The sequence below is a fragment of the Chlorocebus sabaeus genome, chromosome 10, assembly GCF_047675955.1.
Source record: "Chlorocebus sabaeus isolate Y175 chromosome 10, mChlSab1.0.hap1, whole genome shotgun sequence".
NCBI classification, from domain to species: Eukaryota; Metazoa; Chordata; class Mammalia; order Primates; family Cercopithecidae; genus Chlorocebus; species Chlorocebus sabaeus.
The window spans coordinates 10,282,382-10,302,712 of record NC_132913.1 but is presented as its reverse complement, the minus strand read 5'-3'; the positions used below and the strand labels follow the sequence as shown (position 1 = coordinate 10,302,712).

The following is a 20,331-nucleotide window of genomic DNA, read 5'->3' as shown; positions in this document are numbered from 1 at the left end:
ACAATACGTCTCTCTACCATAGTCCTACGCCCAAGGATGAACACCTATGTTCCAAGGAGGATTTGGACAACTGTGGTTCTCAGGGATATTATGGCCCCCAGAACCCTAAAGACACTCAGTGGCTAGATCCACAGGACAAGGTGAGAAGTGGCCTCGTCATGGTCCAGGGTCTATGAGTGGTCAGAGGGCTTTTGTTCTGACATATCCTAACCCCAGCCCTTAGGAAGGCCACAGCAGGTCTTCCTCTACCTTTTATGAATACATACATGTTCCCGGCCCACAAGCTCTTTCTCGGCAGAACACAGGCACACCATCAGGTGGGCCCCCCTCGCCCCCCATCCCAACCCACGCTGCCTGCAGACTCAGTGGCTGTATTCTGGGCTTGATCTTCCTAGAGGACTCCAGGAAACCCACAACGCATCTTGCTTCTACTCAACACTGAATTCATAGAGAACAAGTTGTCTGGCCCGGGATTTCCCTTTCAGAAGTGACCCTGGGGGCCAATCTCACTTGTTCTGCCATTTCTAGGGCTAGCTTTCACAGAGAGTTTGTGCTTTCTTTTTCTCAAAGGCTTTTCCCAGGTCAGCACTCTCTGGAAGGGCCCATCCTGCAGGAAGGCCCCACCCTCCACCTGCCCCCACGACTACCCCAGGGATGCAGCTCACACGCTTCAATTAAACAAGAAAGGGGGAAGAAACGGGGAGGGGGAGGCTTCACCTTTAATTGTGCTGAGGACAAAACAGGATTCATCTTGGAAATTCTGCACCATCTGAAAGACAAAAGAGAGAACATGTTCCTTCAACCATGAGTTGAAGTTTGGAAAGCCTCGGGGGCAGAGCCCAGCCACGCACAGCTGCAGAAACACCACTGCCACAGTGCCTACACACGCAGGAACACGGTAAATGCCACTGCCTTGGTGCCTACACACGCAGGAACACAGTAAACACCACTGCCACGGTGCCTACACACGCAGGAACACGGTAAACGCCACTGCCTCAGTGCCTACGAACACAGTAGGAACATGGTTCCGCTACAACATTCACTGAAAAATGAGGACACAGAATCAAAGTGTGACATGATTGCAATTTAAGTAACAGAAAGCTGAACATAACCCCAACCATCTAGTATGAATATGAAGGATGGAAAGAGGCCCAAACAGGAATCAAGATGTTAGCATTTAATACTGGACCACTTGATTTGTGTGTGTTTGCACTGTTTTTGCTTTTTCCTAGTTACTGATTCTTCCAGTCTCTGTAATGGACACTTTATAGGAATGTGTATGTGACTGACAGCAACAGACAAAAACAACTAAATAGAATGTTTTTAAAAATAGAAACCTTGGTACTTAGTAGGATCTACACATCAGCATCCTCCGAAGACAAAATATAAAGGAGGGTTCCACTACCTGTGTCTATAAATGTGGCAGGAAACTAACGACTCTGCTCAGGAGCCTCCTCTCTGGAGTTGTAATTTTGATGAACTACCCAGTGACCTTGCACAAGCCAACCTTTTTAACTTCCTGTCTCCATGGCCCTATCTGTAAAACGGCACTGATTTAGTGATAAAAATATAACCAGAATGCAGACAGGAACTGGTGTCCACTACTGATGGGGATGTAAATCTTTCTAACACTGTTCACGGGACCTAGTAAGAATGACCATGCATGTCCAACAAGGAAGTTTTCTTACATTCTCCTACAAGTCATGAGCCCTGGACAGACTCCTACATCACAAAGACGGGCATGAGGCTGGTGAACGCAGCACCGTCTGCAGTAACACCAAACTCCTACCAGCCCTGTCAATCAACAGCAGAAGCATGAACCAGCTGTGATGGAATCGTGCTCCTCAGCACTGCCAGTGAGCTCCAGCTGTATACTACAACATGCATGACCTTCCAAACAAAATGTGAAACGAAAGAAGTCACAGAAGAATACACTATGATTTCACTCACAGAAAGTTTTTAAATAGCAAAATTAAACAATATATTGAGGAGGAACAAGGGAATGCTTAACAGAAAATTCATACTAGCCACTTGGCTGTTACGAAATCAGTCCACAAAGTGGTTTCTAACACAACATTCTGGTACCCTGAGTGCAGGTACATGGGTACTTCAATGGTTCTTTAACTGTACAAGTAAGTTTTATAAATTCTTTCCATATTTATACTGCATTTCACAATTTACATTTAAATAATATTTTTAAAATATATAAACAGGCCGGGCGCGGTGGCTCACGCCTGTAATCCCAGGACTTCGGGAGGCCGAGGTGGGTGGATCACCTGAGGTCAGGAGTTCCAGACCAACCTGGCCAACATGGTGAAACCCCATCTCTACTAAAAATACAAAATTAGCCAGGCATGGTGGCAGGTGCCTGTCATCCCAGCTACTCTGGAGGCTGAGGCAGGAGAATCGCTGGCACGCAGGAGGCGGAGGTTGCCATGAGCTGAGATCACATCACTGCCCTTCAGCCTGGGCGACAGAGCGAGATTGTCTCCAAAAAAAACAAAAATAAAATATATAAACATACACACAATACACACACACACACACACACACACACACACACACACTAGCTAACACAATGGCAGAACCCTTTTTCAAACTGAAAAAATGCCATCCACATTTTATGGCCTGCTCTGGATTACTGCCTCAAATCTTGCAAATCCATCCACCTGTTGTCCCCTGCCCCTCCCACAGGGCCTAATGATGCGTGAAGTACATTTACTCTATTCTGCTGGCCTGCTCCATCTAGGACTCTTGGCAGCCCAGCCACTTGGGCATGCAAAGCCCTACGCAGAGCCCACATGGGCTTAATCAGTAACTCTCTTGTTTAATGAAGTGCCCTTGCACCCCAGGGGCCGGCTCCGCGGCTGGTCAGGCTGCCTCCAGCACTCCGGGCAATTAAGAACCAAAGGTTTCCAGTAGGTTCGGGGTTAAGAGGCAAGGAGACTTTCGGGAATGAGAATCGCCTACTTAGGCGAGGTGGCATTTCGGTTCTGCTCTCTGCTTCACTTGCTTCACTGCCTACTCTTGGGCACACAGGACAAGCTGAGGAAGGAACGGCCTTCAGGACCCATGAAATTGCAAGGGTTCCCCACATTTTTGGTTTTTGTCTTCACAAAAGGAAATTCATTTTGAAATGCAAAGTGACAAGCCTTAGGTGACACTACAGCTGTCCACGGCTTACAGCACGTCTACCTTCCTGGCTCTTCTAAAGTCAGTTCTCAGGTTAGGAACCTCAGGCTTCATCTTCCTCCTCTGTAAAATAGGAGTTCAAGAAAAAAAATAGCTAGGCCAAGCACAGTGGCTCACGCCTGCAATCCCAGCACCTTGGGAGGCCAAGGCAGGTGAACTGTTTGAGCCCAGGAGTTCAAGACCAGCCGGGGCGAAATGTTGTCTCTACAAAAAAAAAAAAAAAAAAAAAAAATTAGCCAGGCATGGTGGCACATGCCTGTGGTCCCAGCTACTCAGAAGGCTGAGGTAGGAGGATCACCTGAGCCCAGGAAGTAGAGGCTTCAATAAGTTTAGCTGTGACTGGGCCACTGCACTGTAGCCTGGGTTACAGAGTAAAACCATGTCTCAAAAAAAAAGAAAAAAAAAGGCTGGATTAGATTTGAATGTAAGAATGTAATAATATACAAGTAATTCTTAACTGCTGAACTGGTGACAAAAATAGCAAGTTGCAGATAAATGTACGGCTGCATGTTTGCTTCATGTTTTAATTTATTTTTTATTTTTTTGAGATGGAGTCTCGCTCTGTTGCCCAGGCTGGAGTGCAGTGGCACAATCTCAGCTCACTGAAACCTCTGCCTCCAGGGTTCAAGTGATTCTCCTGGCTCAGCCTCCCGAGTAGCTGGGATTACAGGCGCCCACCACACCCGGCTAATTTTTGTGTTTTCAGTAGAGACAGGGTTTCATCATGTTGGCCAGGTGGGTCTCAAACTCCTGACCTCAGGTGATCCACCTGCCTCAGCCTCCCAAAGTGCTGGGATTACAGATGTGAGCCACCGTGCCTGGCCTGCGTGTTTAAAAAACCCACACCTACGTACACTAGGGCACACACAGAGACTAGAGCACAAAAAAACTGCCTTTCAGAATCCCATCAAACCTAATGGAAACTCTTCCAGGAGAAAAGAATGGGGCAGGTAAGGGTTTTCACATTTGCCTTCTGCTGTTCTATGTTGCTTAACTTCTTATACTAATTACAAATTACTTTTCAATGTAAAAGACAGGGAAGTCCACCTTGCTGGCCTCCAGGACTGAGATGATGTGCTCATGAACATTCAAGGCCTCTGGCAGTTGTAATGACAAGTGGCAAGAGGATTGTTACTAGTAATGTCAACCTGTGAGATATACAAACCCTGAAAAGCCTGACATTTTTATATGTCCCCAAATCTCAAAAGATCTCTCCACCACTCACTCCCCCAAATAACAAGTGCCCCGCAGAATCACGGTCAATGACACCACCCACCACTTGTTTAGTGTCTCTTGGCACCTGCCACTGTTCTCCCACCTTATCTGTACTACAGCCTGTTTGACAGGTATGTGCATATGCATCCCTGTTTTGCAGATGTGGAAACTGTGGCACAGAGAGGTTCAGTAAATGTCCCCAAAGTCATTCAGCAACTAGGAGGTAGCTTCGGGTGGGGACATCAGTCCAATTCCAAAGCCTGTATTTTCTCTACTTTTCCCAGCCACTGTTTCCATACTCAGTGTCACCAGGTCAGGAACACTCTTGGCAGCATCACCAGCAAAGGCAAGGACCAGGGATGGGAAGAAACAAATCGGAGTCTTAATCCACAAATGCTGGCCTTGTGTCCTACCACTCCTGTGCTGGTACAGGGTTAGGCGGGGCTCTATAACCCGCTATACAGACGCCTTCAGAGTTCCCAGAAGTGCTCGGGGTCTGCTGGGGGCTGAACTGCGAGCATACGACCTCATCCCGCTCCCACCAGAACAGTCCTATGTTTTTTGTTTGTTTTGTTTTGTTTTTGAGACAGAGTTTTGCTCTTGTTGCTCAGGCTGGAGAGCCATGGCATGATCTCAGCTCACCGCAACCTCCGCCTCCCAGATTCAAGCGATCTCCCACCTCAGCCTCCTGAGTAGCTGGGATTACAGACGTGCACCACTATGTCCAGCTAATTTTATATTTTTAGTACAGACGAGGTTTTCTCTGTGTTAGTCAGGCTGGTCTCGAACTCCCGACCGCAGGTGATCCGCCCACCTCGGCCTCCCAAAGTGCTGGGATTACAGGCATGAGCCACCGTGCCCAGCCACAGCTCTATGTTTAAAGGCTTCACTTCAGCTGGTGCGGTGGCTCATGCCTGTAATCCCAGCACTTTGGGAGGCCAAGCTGGGTGGACCACTTGAGCCCAGGAGTTTAAGACCAGTCTGGGAAACATGGCAAAACCCTGTCTCTACAACAAATTAGGCCGGCGTGGTGGTGAGAGCCTGTAGTCCCAGCTGCTCAGGAGCCTGAGGTGGGAGGATGGCCTGAGCCTGGGGAGGTGGAGGTTGCAGTAAGCTCAGATCACACCAGTCTGAGTGACAGAGCAAGACCTTGTCTCACAAAAACAACAACAACAAAAGGCTGGGCGCAGTGGCTCACACCTGTAATCTCAGCACCTTGGGAGGCTGAGGCAGGAAGATCGCTTGAGCCCAAGAGTTCAAGACCAGCCTGGGCAATGCAGCAAGATCCTGTCTCAATTTTTATTTCAGTACAATTTTTTTTTTTTTTTTTGAGACAGAGTCTCACTCTGTCACTAGGCTGGAGTGCAGTGGCGCGATCTCGGCTCACTACAAGCTCCACCTCCTGGGTTCATGCCATTCTCCTGCCTCAGCCTCCCGAGTAGCTGGGACTACAGGCACACGCCACCACACCCAGCTATTTTTTTGTGTTTTTAGTAGAGACGTTTCACCGTGTTAGCCAGGATGGTCTCGATCTCATGACCTCGTGATCCACCCGCCTCAGCCTCCCAAAGTGCTGGGATTGTATACAGGCGGGAGCCACCGCACCCGGCCCTAATACAAAAATTTTAAAATAAATAAATAGAGGTTTCACTTCAGCAGGGGCTAGGTACCTTGCAGGCTCAGAGCTTGGCCCTGCAGCTGCAGTCCCTGGGTTCCCACCATAGCTCCACCCCTTACCCGCTCTGCAACCTGGGGCAGTTACTCAGCCTCTGTGCCTCAGTCCCCCATCTGTGAAATGGGACAATAATAGCACCCACATCCTATAGAGGCAGGTAGGATTAAATGAGTCACTATGCATACATTTAAAACAAGTATACACTCCTGTTATTAGGTGGAAGGGGTCCAGGATAGAACAAACTTAAAAGCCTCTGTTCTACAACATGCAAAGAATGCCTAACCCTGTCAGCAAGCATATTCAACACTCCCTTCTTAGCCACGAGTGGGATCAGATCCCTGGAGACCACAGTACCTGAGCCCTCTGCCAGTAGCTGCGTGTGCTCTGCACTGCCCTGTGCCACCCGGGAAGGCTGTGGCACCTTCACCACTTGGCAGAGGCCTCTGCTCTCCTCTCCCACAAGCCACAGCCTCGCCATCACCGGCCCCCGAGTCCATTTCACCTCTCCCTGGGGCCTGTCGCCCACCCTGGGGGAACGCCCCTCTCGTGACCTCCACAGCCCTGACTGTAAGCACCTTGGGCCAGAGTGGAGTCTGTCCTCCTGGCTCCCACAGGGCACCCAGCCCAGGAGGGGTAAGGAGTGCCTACTCCACAGGGCAGCCATTCAGACCCAGAAGGGGCCTCCGCACTCTCCACGCAGCCCTGGACAGCCCCAGCTGCAGGTGGCATGCAGATGAACCTGTCTGTCACTCCCAAACCCAAGTGTGTTTCCGGGGCAGGGGTTCTGACGCTCCTCCCGTGGCCCAGAGCCCATTACTGGGGCAGGCCGGGCAGCAGCCCTCACCTCATTGCTCACCACCACATGGATGCCCGTGGGGCCCTGCCGGTAGACTCGGTGGATGTGCTGGGGGGAGATGCTGTACAGGTTGGCGATCTTCTCAATCAGCTCCAAGGTGGTCAGCTCTTCCAGGAAGATGGCGTGGTACACTGGGGAAAGGAAGAACAAGTGCTGCTTTCCAAGTGGCCATTCCGTCAGCATGAGCCTGCCTGTGCCCTCCCACCTGCCCTGAGAAAGCAGTAAGTCCTTTGTCAAAATGCCACGCCCAGGGCGGCAGGGCAGGACCACACTGCCACTCTTTTTGTTTTGTTTGTTTTGTTTTGCAATGGAGTCTTGCTCCATCACCCAAGCTGGAGTGCAGTGGTGTGATCTCGGCTCACTGCAACCTCCACCTCCTAGGTTCCGGTGATTCTCCTACCTCAGCCTCCCAAGTAGCTGGGATTACAGGTGTGTACCACCACACCTGGCTAATTTTTGTATTTTTAGTAGAAATGGGGTTTCACCATGTTGGCCAGGCTGGTCTCAAACTCCTGACCTCAGGTGATCCGCTCGCCTCAGCCTCCCAAAGTGCTGGGATTACAAGCATGAGACACCGCACCCAGCCAAGCTGCCACTCTTGATTCCTCTCGGTCTCTCTTGGGGTGCTTATGTGAAATGCAGAGATCCCCAGACCCATCCCCGGCCCAGTGACACCCAGCTGGGATAAAGGGAGTATCAGGCAATTCTGATATCAGCCACATGTGAACCCACGTTAGAAGAAAGGAACAAATTCTGTCTCTTTTCAGCTCCTTTGCTGTTTAAAGGGATTTTGGATAGCTGGAGGGCAATGAGTGAACGTCTTTTCCCTCCCTGCAACACAGACCATACTCAGCCTCAATACAGTAACCCTAAGGAGAGAAGGGGGCACCAGGAAGGCACCACAGTGTCAGCAAGTAGGAAGAAAACAGTGACACTGACACAGACACAGCCCGCACCAACCAGGCAGGAGCAAATGCCACCAGCAACCCAAGGTGGGTTACTCAACTTCAAGGGACCTCAAGTTCCTCAAAAGCAAACGCAATTGGATTAAATTCAAGATTCCCAAGCCTTTCCCTCACCTGAGAAACCCTTGGTTCAATAAACCAATAAACCTCATCAGAGGCCTAATATTTTAAAAGCACACACAGGTGGGCGTGGTGGCTCATGCCTACAATCCCAGCACTCTGGGTGACCAAGGCAGGTGGATCTCTGGAGCCCAAGAGTTCAAGACCAACCTGGGCAACAGAATGAGACTCCATCTCTACAAAAACATATAAGAATTAGCCAGGTGTGGGGGTATGCACTTTTCTTTTTTTTTTTTTTTTTTTCCTGAGACAGAGTCTCACTTTGTCACCCAGGCTGGAATGCAGTGGCGTGATCTCAGCTCACTGCGACCTGCGCCTCCCAGGTTCAAATGATTCTCCTGCCTCAGCTGGGATTACAGGCGTGACCATGCATGGCTAATTTTTGTATTTTTTTTCAGTAGAGATGGTGTTTCACCATGTTGGCCAGGCTGGTCTCAAACTCCTGACCTCAGGCGATCTGCCCGCCTCGGTCTCCCGAAGTGCTGGGGTTACAGGTGTGAGCTGCTGCGCCCGGCCGACTTTTTCAATACTTAAGAGATCGGGTCTTGGTATGTTGCTCAGGCTGGCCTTGAACTCCTGGGCACAAGCAATCCTCCCATCTCCCCAGGTGCTGGAATTATAGGTGTGAACCACCACACCCAGCCATAATTTTGCTCCTAAAACAAACCAAGCTGCCAGCAAAAAGAAGTAGCAGGATCCCAGGCCGACGCCTTTCACCATGGCCACTGGGAGTGCTCAATGGGAGCAGAAAGGCAGACGGCCACACCTCTTAGGTCCTGAGAGAGCCCCTTCTCATCAGGAGCTGCATGGGGAGCAGTTTGAGGAAACAAAAAGCTCCAGGGTGGGCACTCCTGGCTCCAATCCCGACTGCCACTCACTGGAAGCAAGATCTGGGACAATCCCAACACCTTCCCAAGCCTCGGGGTGTGCACTGAGGCAGCACCCACACTGCGGGGCCACCACGAGGTCAGACCATGCACCATGCAAGGAGCATGCCCTGGGCTGCCCCTTCCACGTGTGGGCATGTGGGAGCCCAGGACTGTCCTGCATATTCACTGGAAATGAACAGAGGCCGGACTGCGGGTTTGAAAGCCAGGCTGTGGGACCCGATGTGTGGGTCCCAGCTCTGCTCCCCACAACTCACCACACAGGTTGCTGTCTCCACTGCCCTCCAGCTTCTGCTGCAGGGGCACTCGATTCTGCTCCAGCTCCTGACAGACATAAATGGTCATCTTTGGCCTCACATTCCTGGCAGGAGAAGAAAAAATAAATACTAGGTGTGGTGGACCAGGCACAGTTGTTTCAGAATATTCCAGGATGGAAACAATAGTGGGCAGAACTGGGGGAGGAAGAAAGACAGCGGTGGTGACGCGGAGTGCCTGTCACGGGGTGGTGAATGACCCTCCCAGGCCCCGCAGCCTGCCAAGGGGCGCTCTGCCCCAGACCACGAAGCTCAACATACAAGACGTTTTCAGGCAACAATTAGAGCAAGCGCTGTCTGTGGCTTGCTGTGTACCAGGTATTGTTCTCAGAACATGCGTAACTCATTTCATCCTCACACAACTTGCAAGGGAGCTAGGACCACTGCTGTCATTCCACAGTTGAGGAAACTGAGGCTCTCAGGGCAAAGGGCTTTCCCTTCACTGTACAGCACCTAAGAGGCAGATCTGGGACTCGAACCCAGGCTCTCACTCTAAAACCATGCTGTCCATGTGTGGCTATTCAAACTTAATTCACTAAAGTTAAATACAAATTTTGTCCATCATGTCAGCCTCGGTCCAAGTGCTCCACAGCTACACGTGGCCAGCACGACTGCAGAACGTCTCTGCCACGGCAGGAAGGTGTGCAGGATGGCGCTGCTCTGGAGTCTGCCCTGAAACGGCTGCACAATACCATCGGAGTGGCCCCAGTTCACAGCTCCCCTCAGGGAGGGAGCAGCTCCGAGCCCAGGACCACACAAGCATCTGAGAACACGGGCAAGGGGCTCAGAGGCCAAGATCCAGAGGCCAAGGCTCTCGTCCAACCAAGAAGAGGGAGGGACCTCCAGGCAGGGTCTGCGGCAGCCGGCCACATCTCCCACTGCAGTGTCTCACTCCCCTGCTGTGGCCTGTGCCCCTCTTGCCACACTTCCTCCTACACTTGACCCCACACTGCAGGAGCCCTGTTCCCCCAGGCCAGACCACCTGCCATCCAAGAGGCTGAGGTAGGAGCTTCCCACCACATGCCACGGGACATGAGCCTCTGGCTGGCTTCACAGAGAAACCAACACCTACCGGCCTTTGATGGCGTTGAAGAGCCGGATTCCATCTGCGGGACCACAGATCTGGACCAAATCATCTCGGGACATCTTCAGCAAGTCAGCACCTAAGCAGAAAAATGGCGGTGCCTGTTACACGGGACACAGAGAAAGGGCTCGTTCCCCAAGCACCAGCAGACCCCATAGCACTGGGGGTAGGGGATGGGGAAGAGCCAGATGCACCACCTCACAGAGAGAAAATGGCAAAATGCCCAACGACATCAGAAGATTGCAGCCCAGGAACTGCCAGGGCTCACGACAGTGCGTACAACAGAAGCCAAAGGGCCCCCACCGTCTGCCCCGCTCTCTTTCTTTTTTTTTTTTTAAAGAGACGAGGTCTCGGTATATTACCTAACCTGGCTGATCTTGAACTCCTGGGCTCAAGCAGTCCACCCACCTCAGCCTCTCAAAGTACTGGGATTACAGACATGAGCCACTGCATCTGGCCTCTTCTCTCTTTTTTTTGACATACAATCTGTATGCACAGATGTCATCGGCACAGGGCACTGGCCATGTGTGCATCTGTCTGTATATGGAAGTATACGGCTTGCTGGATACTGACAATCTGAATACACCCCTGGACCCAGCACTGAGAGCAAGCAGTGGAACATTACCAGCCTCCTGTAGGCCCCTTGTGCCAGCCACCACCCCTACTCCCACCCAGGGGAGCCACTATCCTGACTTGCTACAGTGCAGACACGTGGTGCATGTTCTCTGAAGTTTCTGTACGTGGAACTGAACAGTCGGCACTCCTCCTGGTCTGGCTTCCCTCTCTCCAAGTCATGTTTCACGGTGCATTTGTGTGGAATGCAGTCACAGACTGTTCGTGCCCGTTATCACCTATTATCATTGTATGTCCACACCACAATTCGCATACTCACTTTGTGTGGATGGGCGCTGTGGGGGATTCTGGTCTGGGCTGTTGGGAACAGGCTCTCTGAATGCTCTCATACATGTCTTTGTTCATTACACAGGCGTGTGGCTGCCAGGTCCAGCCCCGGAGAGGGCTGTGGGGCCGTAGGGTGTGTTTGGCTCTGGCAGATACTGCCAGCAGTTTCCCACACTGTTACATCCATGTATGGTCCCACCAGCAGCATGTGGACGGGCCCACATTTAAAGGAACATGGGAAGGCGACTATCTCATGGGGACAGAAGAGAGCACAGCGTGAGGGCTGCCCCTTCCTCAAAGCCCAAGGGGGTCCCCGAGAGCCTGGTCCCACACACTCTCCAAGGTACGAGTATCTCAGCCTCAGCTGAAAGCCTGCCCAAGGCCACGAATCCCACCCCTCTCTTCCCACCACAATAAGATACGGTTTTAGGTACAATTCTATAGACACAATGGCTTCCTTTCCACTGGGAGTAAAAGCCGAAGTCCTTCCACTGTTCTTCCAGGGCCCCCACCCTGTCCGTGTCCCTGGGTACCTTTCTGACCTCTCCTCCCCGGGCCACTCCACTCCACCTGGTGCCCCTGCTCTGTGACCACACAAGGCAGGTGCCCACATGGTGGCTGACTGCCCTACTTAAGACCACAGCCAGCATTCCTCCCCCTCCTCCACCCAGTCCAGCTCAGGGTCCTCTCTGAACCCCCACCCCAATCACACAGGTCGCACCACACTGAAATGAGCGGTCTATGCATCTGTACTGACTTACAGCTACAAGCTCCCAAGGACAGGGTCACTGTGTTTCCCCACCCAGGGACCCTCCCCCAACAGGCTCTCAGCAATGCCGAGCTGAGGGTGCGCAGGCGCCACTTCTCTTCCACTGCCACAGATGTCTGTGGAATCCGCCCCTCTAGCTGTGGCCAAGCCTTTACTCTGTCACTGTGGATGAGCTCTACTTGCTGGCAAGGCTCACTGCTCAGTTCACCTTTGCATCCCACAATACCTAGCTTGGGACTTCTGTCTGAGGGCCCATCAGAAAGGGCTCTGAAACTTGTTAAAGAAGGAAGAGCCCCCTTTCTGTCTCACCTATGGCTTTACCTCGATCTCCCAGGTCGTGGCTCTGGAGCCAGTGTGAGGAGCAGCATTTGGGTAGGAAAAGCATAAAGGGCCTTACATCACCCTGCCGGGCTAAGGGGACTCTTCCCAGGCAGACCAGAGCCCACCATCCCCCGCAGGAGAGGGGATCTTGACCAAGTCACCCAGATGGTCCCCCTAAAGTCACGCTCACCTGGGACCTTCTGGGGACAGCATCTCCTACGTCTAGCACCTGGCCCAGGGCTGGGGCACGTGAGCGAGTGAACCCACAGTGCCCTGGGTCTCCCAGCCAAAACGACAGCGCTGCCTGGGTCGAGAGCAAGTCCCGGAAGGTGGCCAGCCTTGCTACGTGTTTCCAAGATGCTCACAGGCTTTAAACACAATTCAGAGATGCTCACCCGAGAAGCTGGCAAACAGCCGGCAGAACTGCGAGAACCTGTTGCGGTGCAGCCACTGTTGCGCATCCTGGATCGAGGCTGACGGGAGCAGGTGCTGTGGGCAGAGGGGAGAGGCCTGAGATGGCGGCTCAGGGCCCACGGGGGACCGCCAGCCGGAAAGCCCTGCTCAGACACTTACGTCACTGCCCACGGGCAGGGCCTCCACCGGGTGGGTCGGAGAGGTGTTGCTGCAAAGGAAAAGGAACCAGTGATGAGGACGGAGGGGGCTCCCAGGGCCATGGCCAACGTCCCGGCACCCAGCCTGGCACTTTTACTTGCCGTTAGGTGCAGGATTTGTTCTAAGTGGAATGAGTCCTCAAGAATTTCCTGAGTCACAGAAACACAGCAGGAGCCAACATTCAATCCCTCAAAATCCCTAACTGAGCCTTTTTCAGTGTAGACAGGAAGTTCTGAAAGGTTACACTGCCCCAGTCAACGATAGTCCCCTACCCCAAGTCATCAGCAGCACATCCCAGGCCCCTGTGGGCTGACCCCTGCCAGTCTTGAACTTGGAGATTCAAGTCCCAGCCCCAGGGAAGGACAGGCTGAACAAGGGCACCCAGCGCCTCAGCACCTGGAAGGCTGCCGCCAAACCCAAGGGTCCTCCACCAAACCCTTTGCCGGGTGGTGAGAGGAGAGGGCAGAGGAATCCCACGGGGAGTTATTTTGCAGTGAACAAGCACCCGCGGCTTGACATCCATCCACGAGGAAACGCACTGTTCTGTTTTCTCCCGAGAGGGGGTGCACAAGCTTCCTCGGGGGCTAGACTGGGGAGGAGGCACAGACCCGAGCGCTCACCAGGTGGACGGCAGTGAAGGCTGCACACCAGTGTGAATGTACTTAATGCCACCAGACTGCACACTTAAAAACGGTAAATTTTGTGTTATGTCTATTTCTCCATAATGGGAAAAAGAGACCCTTGCAGGGCTGATCCCCAGACCGGTCATCAGTGAAGACAGCCGCCACTTCTCACCAAGTGTCTACGGGGTGCGAGCATCGTACACTCATTCGTCCCGACCCTGTGTAGAATTCCTACCCCCCTTTGGCAGTAGAGAAACTGAGGCTCAGGGGGGTTAAGGGAGTTACCCCGCAAAAGGCAAAGATTGAAGACTAGGTCTGCCTGAATCTAAACATAACACTGTTTCTGTGTCTACCCCCACTTCCCCGGGGACTGCTTGGTAAAATCAGGCTCACAGACAATCTCGCTTTCTTATTAGAAAAGTTCTGTCTGCCACACACGGGCTCTGACGAACCTGCAGGCAGGAAACGGGCAGCCTCCCAGCCGGCACTCTCCCGCCTCCACCCCTGCTGCCAGCACAGGGCATGCAGAGCCCTCACAGTGACCCATGGCCCCGAGCCGTGCAGCCCCCAGCAGTTAGGAAACTGCCTACAGCTCCAGCACTGTCCCGTCACAGCGTCCTCGGGGTCCATGTGGCCTGTGCGTCTGCAGAGCTGTGTGGGACAGCAATGAAGCCAGCTTCTCTGTTGTAAGGCCTGAAACCCAAGGCAGAGAGGACCCTAGCCAGACCCCCTCACCCCCACACTCAGTGACCACGCTGGACAAAGAGCCAGGAAGGGCCCCCCAGACAGCTGCTCCCTAAGGCTCCACTGTCAGCAGGGCCATTCTGCCCCAGAGGGCACCAGAGGCTGTCTCGGATGGCTGACCTCACGCACCCTCAAGCCAGTCCTGGTTTCACCAGGTTAAGTTCTGGGCCGCTGCCCCACCCGACAGCGTTTACAGGGGTGTTTCTGAGCACTAAAAGTTGCGTAAATGCTAAAGACAGTTGTGACTGCAACACAAGTTAGCTGCTCTGAGACCCAAACAGAAAGGAGAGGAGACCCAGAAAGGAAGACTAAAAAAGGAAAGCACGCCCGTCTTCATTCCAGGGAACCCAAAGAAAGAAAGGTGGGACGTACCCTTCGCCGAGGCCAAAGCTGTTTGGAGAGCCATTGTAGCTTGGGGACGGGGCGCTGTTCACCTGGTAGGCCACGTCGGGCCACGGAGAGCACTGCAGGAGAGAGCACAGGGCCGAGCTGAGATCTGGAGAGGTGCTGAGTCGTGATCCCCAGGTCCTCCCCAGCAGGCACGCACTGACACCAATGCATAAGGCCCCAACCTGTCAGACTGCGCTTCCCCAGTACCCACAACGAGCCACGGCCGGGCAGGTTCCGAGGGCCACAGGAAGGAAACCAGCAGAAATGTTCAGAAGTCACCCCTGGGGCAAGGGAAGCACGCAAGGGGTCTCTCTGGGCTTCCCAGCAGTAACACCAGAGAGGAAACCTCACAGTCACGGGATTCTTGAGTCGGTCCAGGAGAGAGAAAAAACAAAACCGGCCAGTTGCTCAGAAACAGCTTTTCCCGGGAGAGACAAATTCGTGTAAACGTCTGTTATAGAGAGTGCTGGGCCACAGGCAACTTCCAAACAAAACAAATAAGCAGTAAGAGTCAGTATCACAACCTGTGCTATTTGCAAAAAGAACCTGCCGACAGGGGCAAAGGTCCTTGCGCCATCACCAAAAGCAGCTCCTCTCGGTGAGATTCGACGGTGCTCATTCCATTTGAGGCATTCTGCGAGGGGCTACAGGAGATCCACAAACACGAAAGACGTGATCCTTGCCCTCAAAAACATGCTACTATGGAAGCCAAAAACAGATGCATGTGGAGTCTCCCAAAGGAAGCAAGGATGTATAGGTTTTGCCTGCTGGAGAAAGTCCATGCAGCAGAAAAAGTTCCTCTCTTCCCTTGCCCGCAATGATGCCTCTTCAGAGAGGGCCCATTTGAAGCATTCCTGAAGATTTACTATCACCCGCCAAACTACAGTGTTGGTAAATATTTAAGTGTTGTGAGTGTGGGCTCGAATCTGTGGGTGCTACATCCTACAGCCCAAGGAGGAAAGCCGAACAGCCGGTAGAAGAGGCAGCCAGCGCCTCCCAGGGTGGCCTTTCAACTAGACTGCACTGTGGCAAGGGCTCGGACAGACCTGACAAGCGGCTCACCAGGACGTCTCTTCCCAGGGGCAGTCAGCAGAGGAGCCAAGAGGCTGAGGCTCAGTTAGGGAGAGAATGGTATCAGGAGGTGGGCACACTGGGCAGTGGCACCAGCACAGGCATGAACCAAGTATGGGAAGACACTAGTCTGGCCTCTAATCCATAAATGCAGTCCTTGCATCCTGCCACTCCTTTGTGGGCTGAGGGGGAGGCAGGTGACTGACCTTCAGTCAGATAAAACGCCAGTGCACATCTGTCTGACCACAAAATTAGCTTTTACACTGTCTTGTAGCAAATACCCTTCTGCATGTACACACACACATATACATACAGCTGCTCGTCAGCCAAGACCAGGCCACCATTCTCTTAGATGCTCCAAGCCTCACCCCTAACAGCCTTAATCCTACCGTGGCCGGCAGGGGCCTTACCCACGTGGAGGGCCTTCTGAGGAAGTCCAATTACTCAGTGAACAAATAGCACCACCAATTAGTCAGCCTGACTGCAGAACACAGTGGGAAAGAGTCACACAAAAATTCCCAGTAAAAAAGGAGGCACTAGCTGCAACTCGGAAAGGGAAGAGGTTACGTACAGTGGCTCACGCCTGTAATCCCAGCACTTTGAGAGGCCAAGGCAGGCACATCACTTGAGGTTAGGAGTTCAAGACCAGCCTGGCCAACATGGTGAAACCCCATTTCTACTAAAAATACAAAAAAATTAGCTGGGCATGGTGGTGCATGCACTTAATCCCAGGTACTGGGGAAGGCTGAGGCAGGAGAATCACTTGAACCCAGGAGACCGAGGTTGCAGTGAGCCGAGACTGCGCCACTGCACTCCAGCCAGGGCAACAGAGTGAGACTCTGTCTCAAAAAAAAAGGAAAAAGGGAAGAGGAAGAGCAAGCTCCTCAGGAGTTCCCATGGACATATGGAGAGTTGGAGCAGGCTGGCATTGCTGTCCAGGTTAAGAGAAAATACAACCAGGCAGCAAAATAACAAGTGCCGACACCCTCCAACCCAGAGATCCCACTGAGAAAGGAAGCCTGCCGACTGCTTCCCATGTGCAGACCTTCACACGCACAGTTATTCACTACACCACTGCCTGAAACTCCAGGAGCTCAGAAAGGACTCCGCATCAGGCCGGGCGCGGTGGCTCAAGCCTGTAATCCCAGCACTTTGGGAGGCCGAGACAGGTGGATCATGAGGTCAGGAGATCAAGACCATCCTGGCTAACACGGTGAAACCCCGTCTCTACTAAAAAATACAAAAAACACTAGCCGGGCGAGGTGGCGGGCGCCTGTAGTCCCAGCTGCTCGGGAGGCTGAGGCAGGAGAATGGCGTGAACCCGGGAGGCGGAGCTTGCAGTGAGCTGAGATCCGGCCACTGCACTCCAGCCTGGGCGACAGAGCGAGACTCCGTCTCAAAAAAAAAAAAAAAAAAAAAAGAAAGAAAGGACTCCGCATCCACCAACAGGCCATCACACACAACGCCACGCAGCTGAGTAAGGAACTAGAAAGCTGTAGGGATCAGGGACCAAGATAAGCTAATAATGGAAAAAAACAAGGTGTGTCTCTGTACACTGCTGGTGTATAAATGCAGGCACGAGGCAAACATGTGTCTACACTGGCTTCACCTGCAGACAAAGTTGGGCCAGATGCACAAGGTTTCTGACCTGGAGGGGAGACACCACGAGGCAGGGATGGCACTGAGAGGGATATTTTCTGTTGTACACTCTCTCGTACCTTTGGAATTTAAAACTATGTGAATACATTACCTACTCAAAAACACAAAGGAACCTAAATTGGGAAAGCACAAACGCGTTCAAAGGGAGCAGAGCTGGAAGTTATTTCTGAAATGCCTCCCGGGCCACTGGGTCTTATCAGATGGACACGAGCTCCAGACACTGGAACCCACCACGGCGGAATAAGCACTCTCAGAAGCACTCAGCCAAGATGGGCCATTTTCCAAGAATCTAAGCCAGCAGCCCCGCTCCTGGTGGAAGGCCCTTGAGGCTCTGTCCCCGCACCCAGCCGGCTCACCTCTGTGAGGATGGTGGTTTCATAGGACGGCTGGTATTTCTCCTTCTCTTGGGCAGTTCTTTTCTCCATCTTCTCCCGGTCAGTCTTCTGTTTCCGATCGGCTCCCTTCGGCTGCGAGCACAGAGGACAGAATCCAATCAGTCCCAAACTGACAGAGGCAGCAGCCCCCAAGCCCTCTCCTGCTTCCCACCTCACCCAGGGCCCCAGGGCACAGGAACTCAGGGGCAGGACAGCACCTCTCTCCCCTCCCATTCCGCCTGACTGTTTCCCCACCTGAGGAACTCGGAACCTGCCACGGGTCCTGCACTCTGCTGCTCAAGGGGAAAAGATGGTTTCCCATGGCCACTTGCTTATGAAAAGGAACCCTGGGGACCCACAAGGAATCCCAGTGCATTCCTTGGGTTACCCAGGGAGAGCAGACGAAAGTGGAAGAAGTACAGGCTGCTGGTCTGGTTTTAGTCTGTGCTTGCAACCTGAGAAATCCTGGCCATAAGCTGAAGGCCTCCTTACCCTCAATGCTCAGGACACCTGCTGAGCCCCAGCTTACACTGTCTGCAGGGGAACGTCTCCATCCAGAGAGAGAGCCTGACAATCGTGGGTGCTTTGCAAACCGGGGCAACTTTCGAAGGGTGTATAGGCCTCACGCCTACTATTATTCCCTTCATTTACAGAGTGGGAAACGGAGGCTTTAGGCGTTCATCAGGATGGGAGAGGATCCACGTGAGAGTGGCCAGATGTGCTGCATCGCAGGCTGGGCCTGCAGGTGCCACCATGGGGGGCCTTCTCGACCTCGCTATGTAGTCTCCTGAGCATTTGCATCTTATGAGCTCACGTCCACTTGGTGAAGTCAGATGTGAAGACTCCGAGCAGCGCTGGAACAGAGCAGTTTTACCACGCACACAGCAGGCTACGAGTGGTGGGCAGATGATGAAAACAGTAGTTCAAGCTCAATGGCACCTTGAGGGATTTTCATTCCAGGGGGCACCTTTCTCAGGCTATGGCTTTTGGCTCCCAGATCAAGGGTTTTTAGGGAGCATCTCTTAGAGCAGTGGTCCTCAACCTCCAGGCCACGGACTGGTGCCGGTCCCACGGCCTGTTAGGAACTGGGCCCCACAACGGGTGAGCAGCAGGTGAGTGAGCAAAGCTTCATCGTCATCTTACTGTGAAGTAAATACCTCACAGTACTTACAGCCGCTCCCCAGTGCTCACATGACCGCCTGAGCTCTGCCTCCCGTGTCAGACCAGTGGCGGCATTAGATCCTCACAGGAGGGCAAAACCTTTTGTGAACTGCACCTGCAAGGGATCTAGGCTGTGTGCTCCCGATGAGAATCTATTGCCTGATGATGGGCCACTGTCCGCCCTCACCCCTATATGAGACCATCTAGTTGCAGGAAAACAAGCTCAGGGCTCCCACTGATCCTGCATTATGATGAGTTGTATAATCATTTCATTATATATTACAATGTAATCATAACAGAAATAAAGTGCACAATAAATGGAATGCACTTCAATCACCCTGAAACCATCCCCCTCTCTTCCGTGGAAAAACAGTCTTCCACAAAAGCAGTCCCTGGTGCCAAAAAGGTTGGGGCCCCGCTGCCCTGGAGTAATGCCTGCCCTGGATGAAGCAGGACGGCAGAGGTCACACAGGGATGTGAGTAACAGATCCAGCATCCTGGGCGAGAGTGGGGCGTGTGGCAGCCATACTCCCACGACCTGGCCTCCCTGCTCCACCTCCAGCTCCTGTCCCTCAGGAGACTCCTCCTCCCTGCACAGAGGGTACAGGCAAGGCAGGGTTGTAGCCAGACCATGGCGGAGCCTGCATGCGGGGCACGCACTGGGCCTTGATGAGGCCTGGAGGGAGCTGGTTGCTCAGAGAGGAGCCCTGCCTTTCCCTTCAGAGACCCTGACACCCCACACAGCGTCCCAGGGAGTGGCTTCAACAAGCCAGGCTTCCCAGTAACTGGGGTGACTGGCAGAGGAAGGGGTGACAGGCGACTTGGCTCAGCTCAGCCTGGCTTGTGCACACCAACTGCATCTGATATGTGAGTGGGGGCAGGCAGGTGGGAGGACACCTCAGGCATTCTGAGGAGCCAGTTTGGGGTGACTAGGGGCTCCTGCCACCCCTACTCTCTGCGGGAGATGCCAAGGCCTTCCTCGGGGCACTGAGACCAGGCAGCTTCCAGCCCGACTCCCCAAGCAATGCCTGGCATGGGTTGAGGAGCCTGGTAGACAGAGCCCCCACTCCTAAGCTTGACCCAAGGCATAGAAGGGGTACACAGGGCACCCCATGGGGGTGGAGATGCCACCTCACTTCTCTCCTACTGCCCAGCACAATGTCTCCCCAGGGCACACATTGAGAGCAGCAGAACTAACCTGACATCCCTGGTGAGGGAGTGAACCGCTACCTGCTGGGGGCCAAGGCTGGCAGAGATGCGGTCTGCACATGAGGGGAGGTGGTAGTCAGAGCAACAGTGAACCGCAGGCTAGGCAAAGACCACAGCACACAGCCATGCAGGTGTCCAGGACCGTCAGATCCCAGAGCAAGCAGTGATACCACGGGGCTGCCACGCCCAC

The 20,331-nt window shown here is 53.1% G+C and overlaps 1 protein-coding gene across 1 annotated transcript in view; it reads right to left on the bottom strand.

Annotated features, from left to right (window-relative positions):
- The window catches only part of TFCP2L1 (transcription factor CP2 like 1), a 69,706-nt gene that overhangs the window by 8,030 nt on the left and 41,345 nt on the right, over window positions 1-20,331 (bottom strand). Inside the window, exons 7-14 of the mRNA XM_007964687.3 lie at window positions 17,754-17,864; window positions 14,650-14,741; window positions 12,872-12,920; window positions 12,694-12,787; window positions 10,297-10,387; window positions 9,168-9,271; window positions 6,927-7,069; window positions 718-769 (exon numbers count right to left, since the gene is read on the bottom strand). Of these exons, the coding sequence (XP_007962878.1) occupies window positions 718-769; window positions 6,927-7,069; window positions 9,168-9,271; window positions 10,297-10,387; window positions 12,694-12,787; window positions 12,872-12,920; window positions 14,650-14,741; window positions 17,754-17,864 (736 nt within the window). The remainder of the gene's footprint in view (window positions 1-717; window positions 770-6,926; window positions 7,070-9,167; window positions 9,272-10,296; window positions 10,388-12,693; window positions 12,788-12,871; window positions 12,921-14,649; window positions 14,742-17,753; window positions 17,865-20,331) is intronic.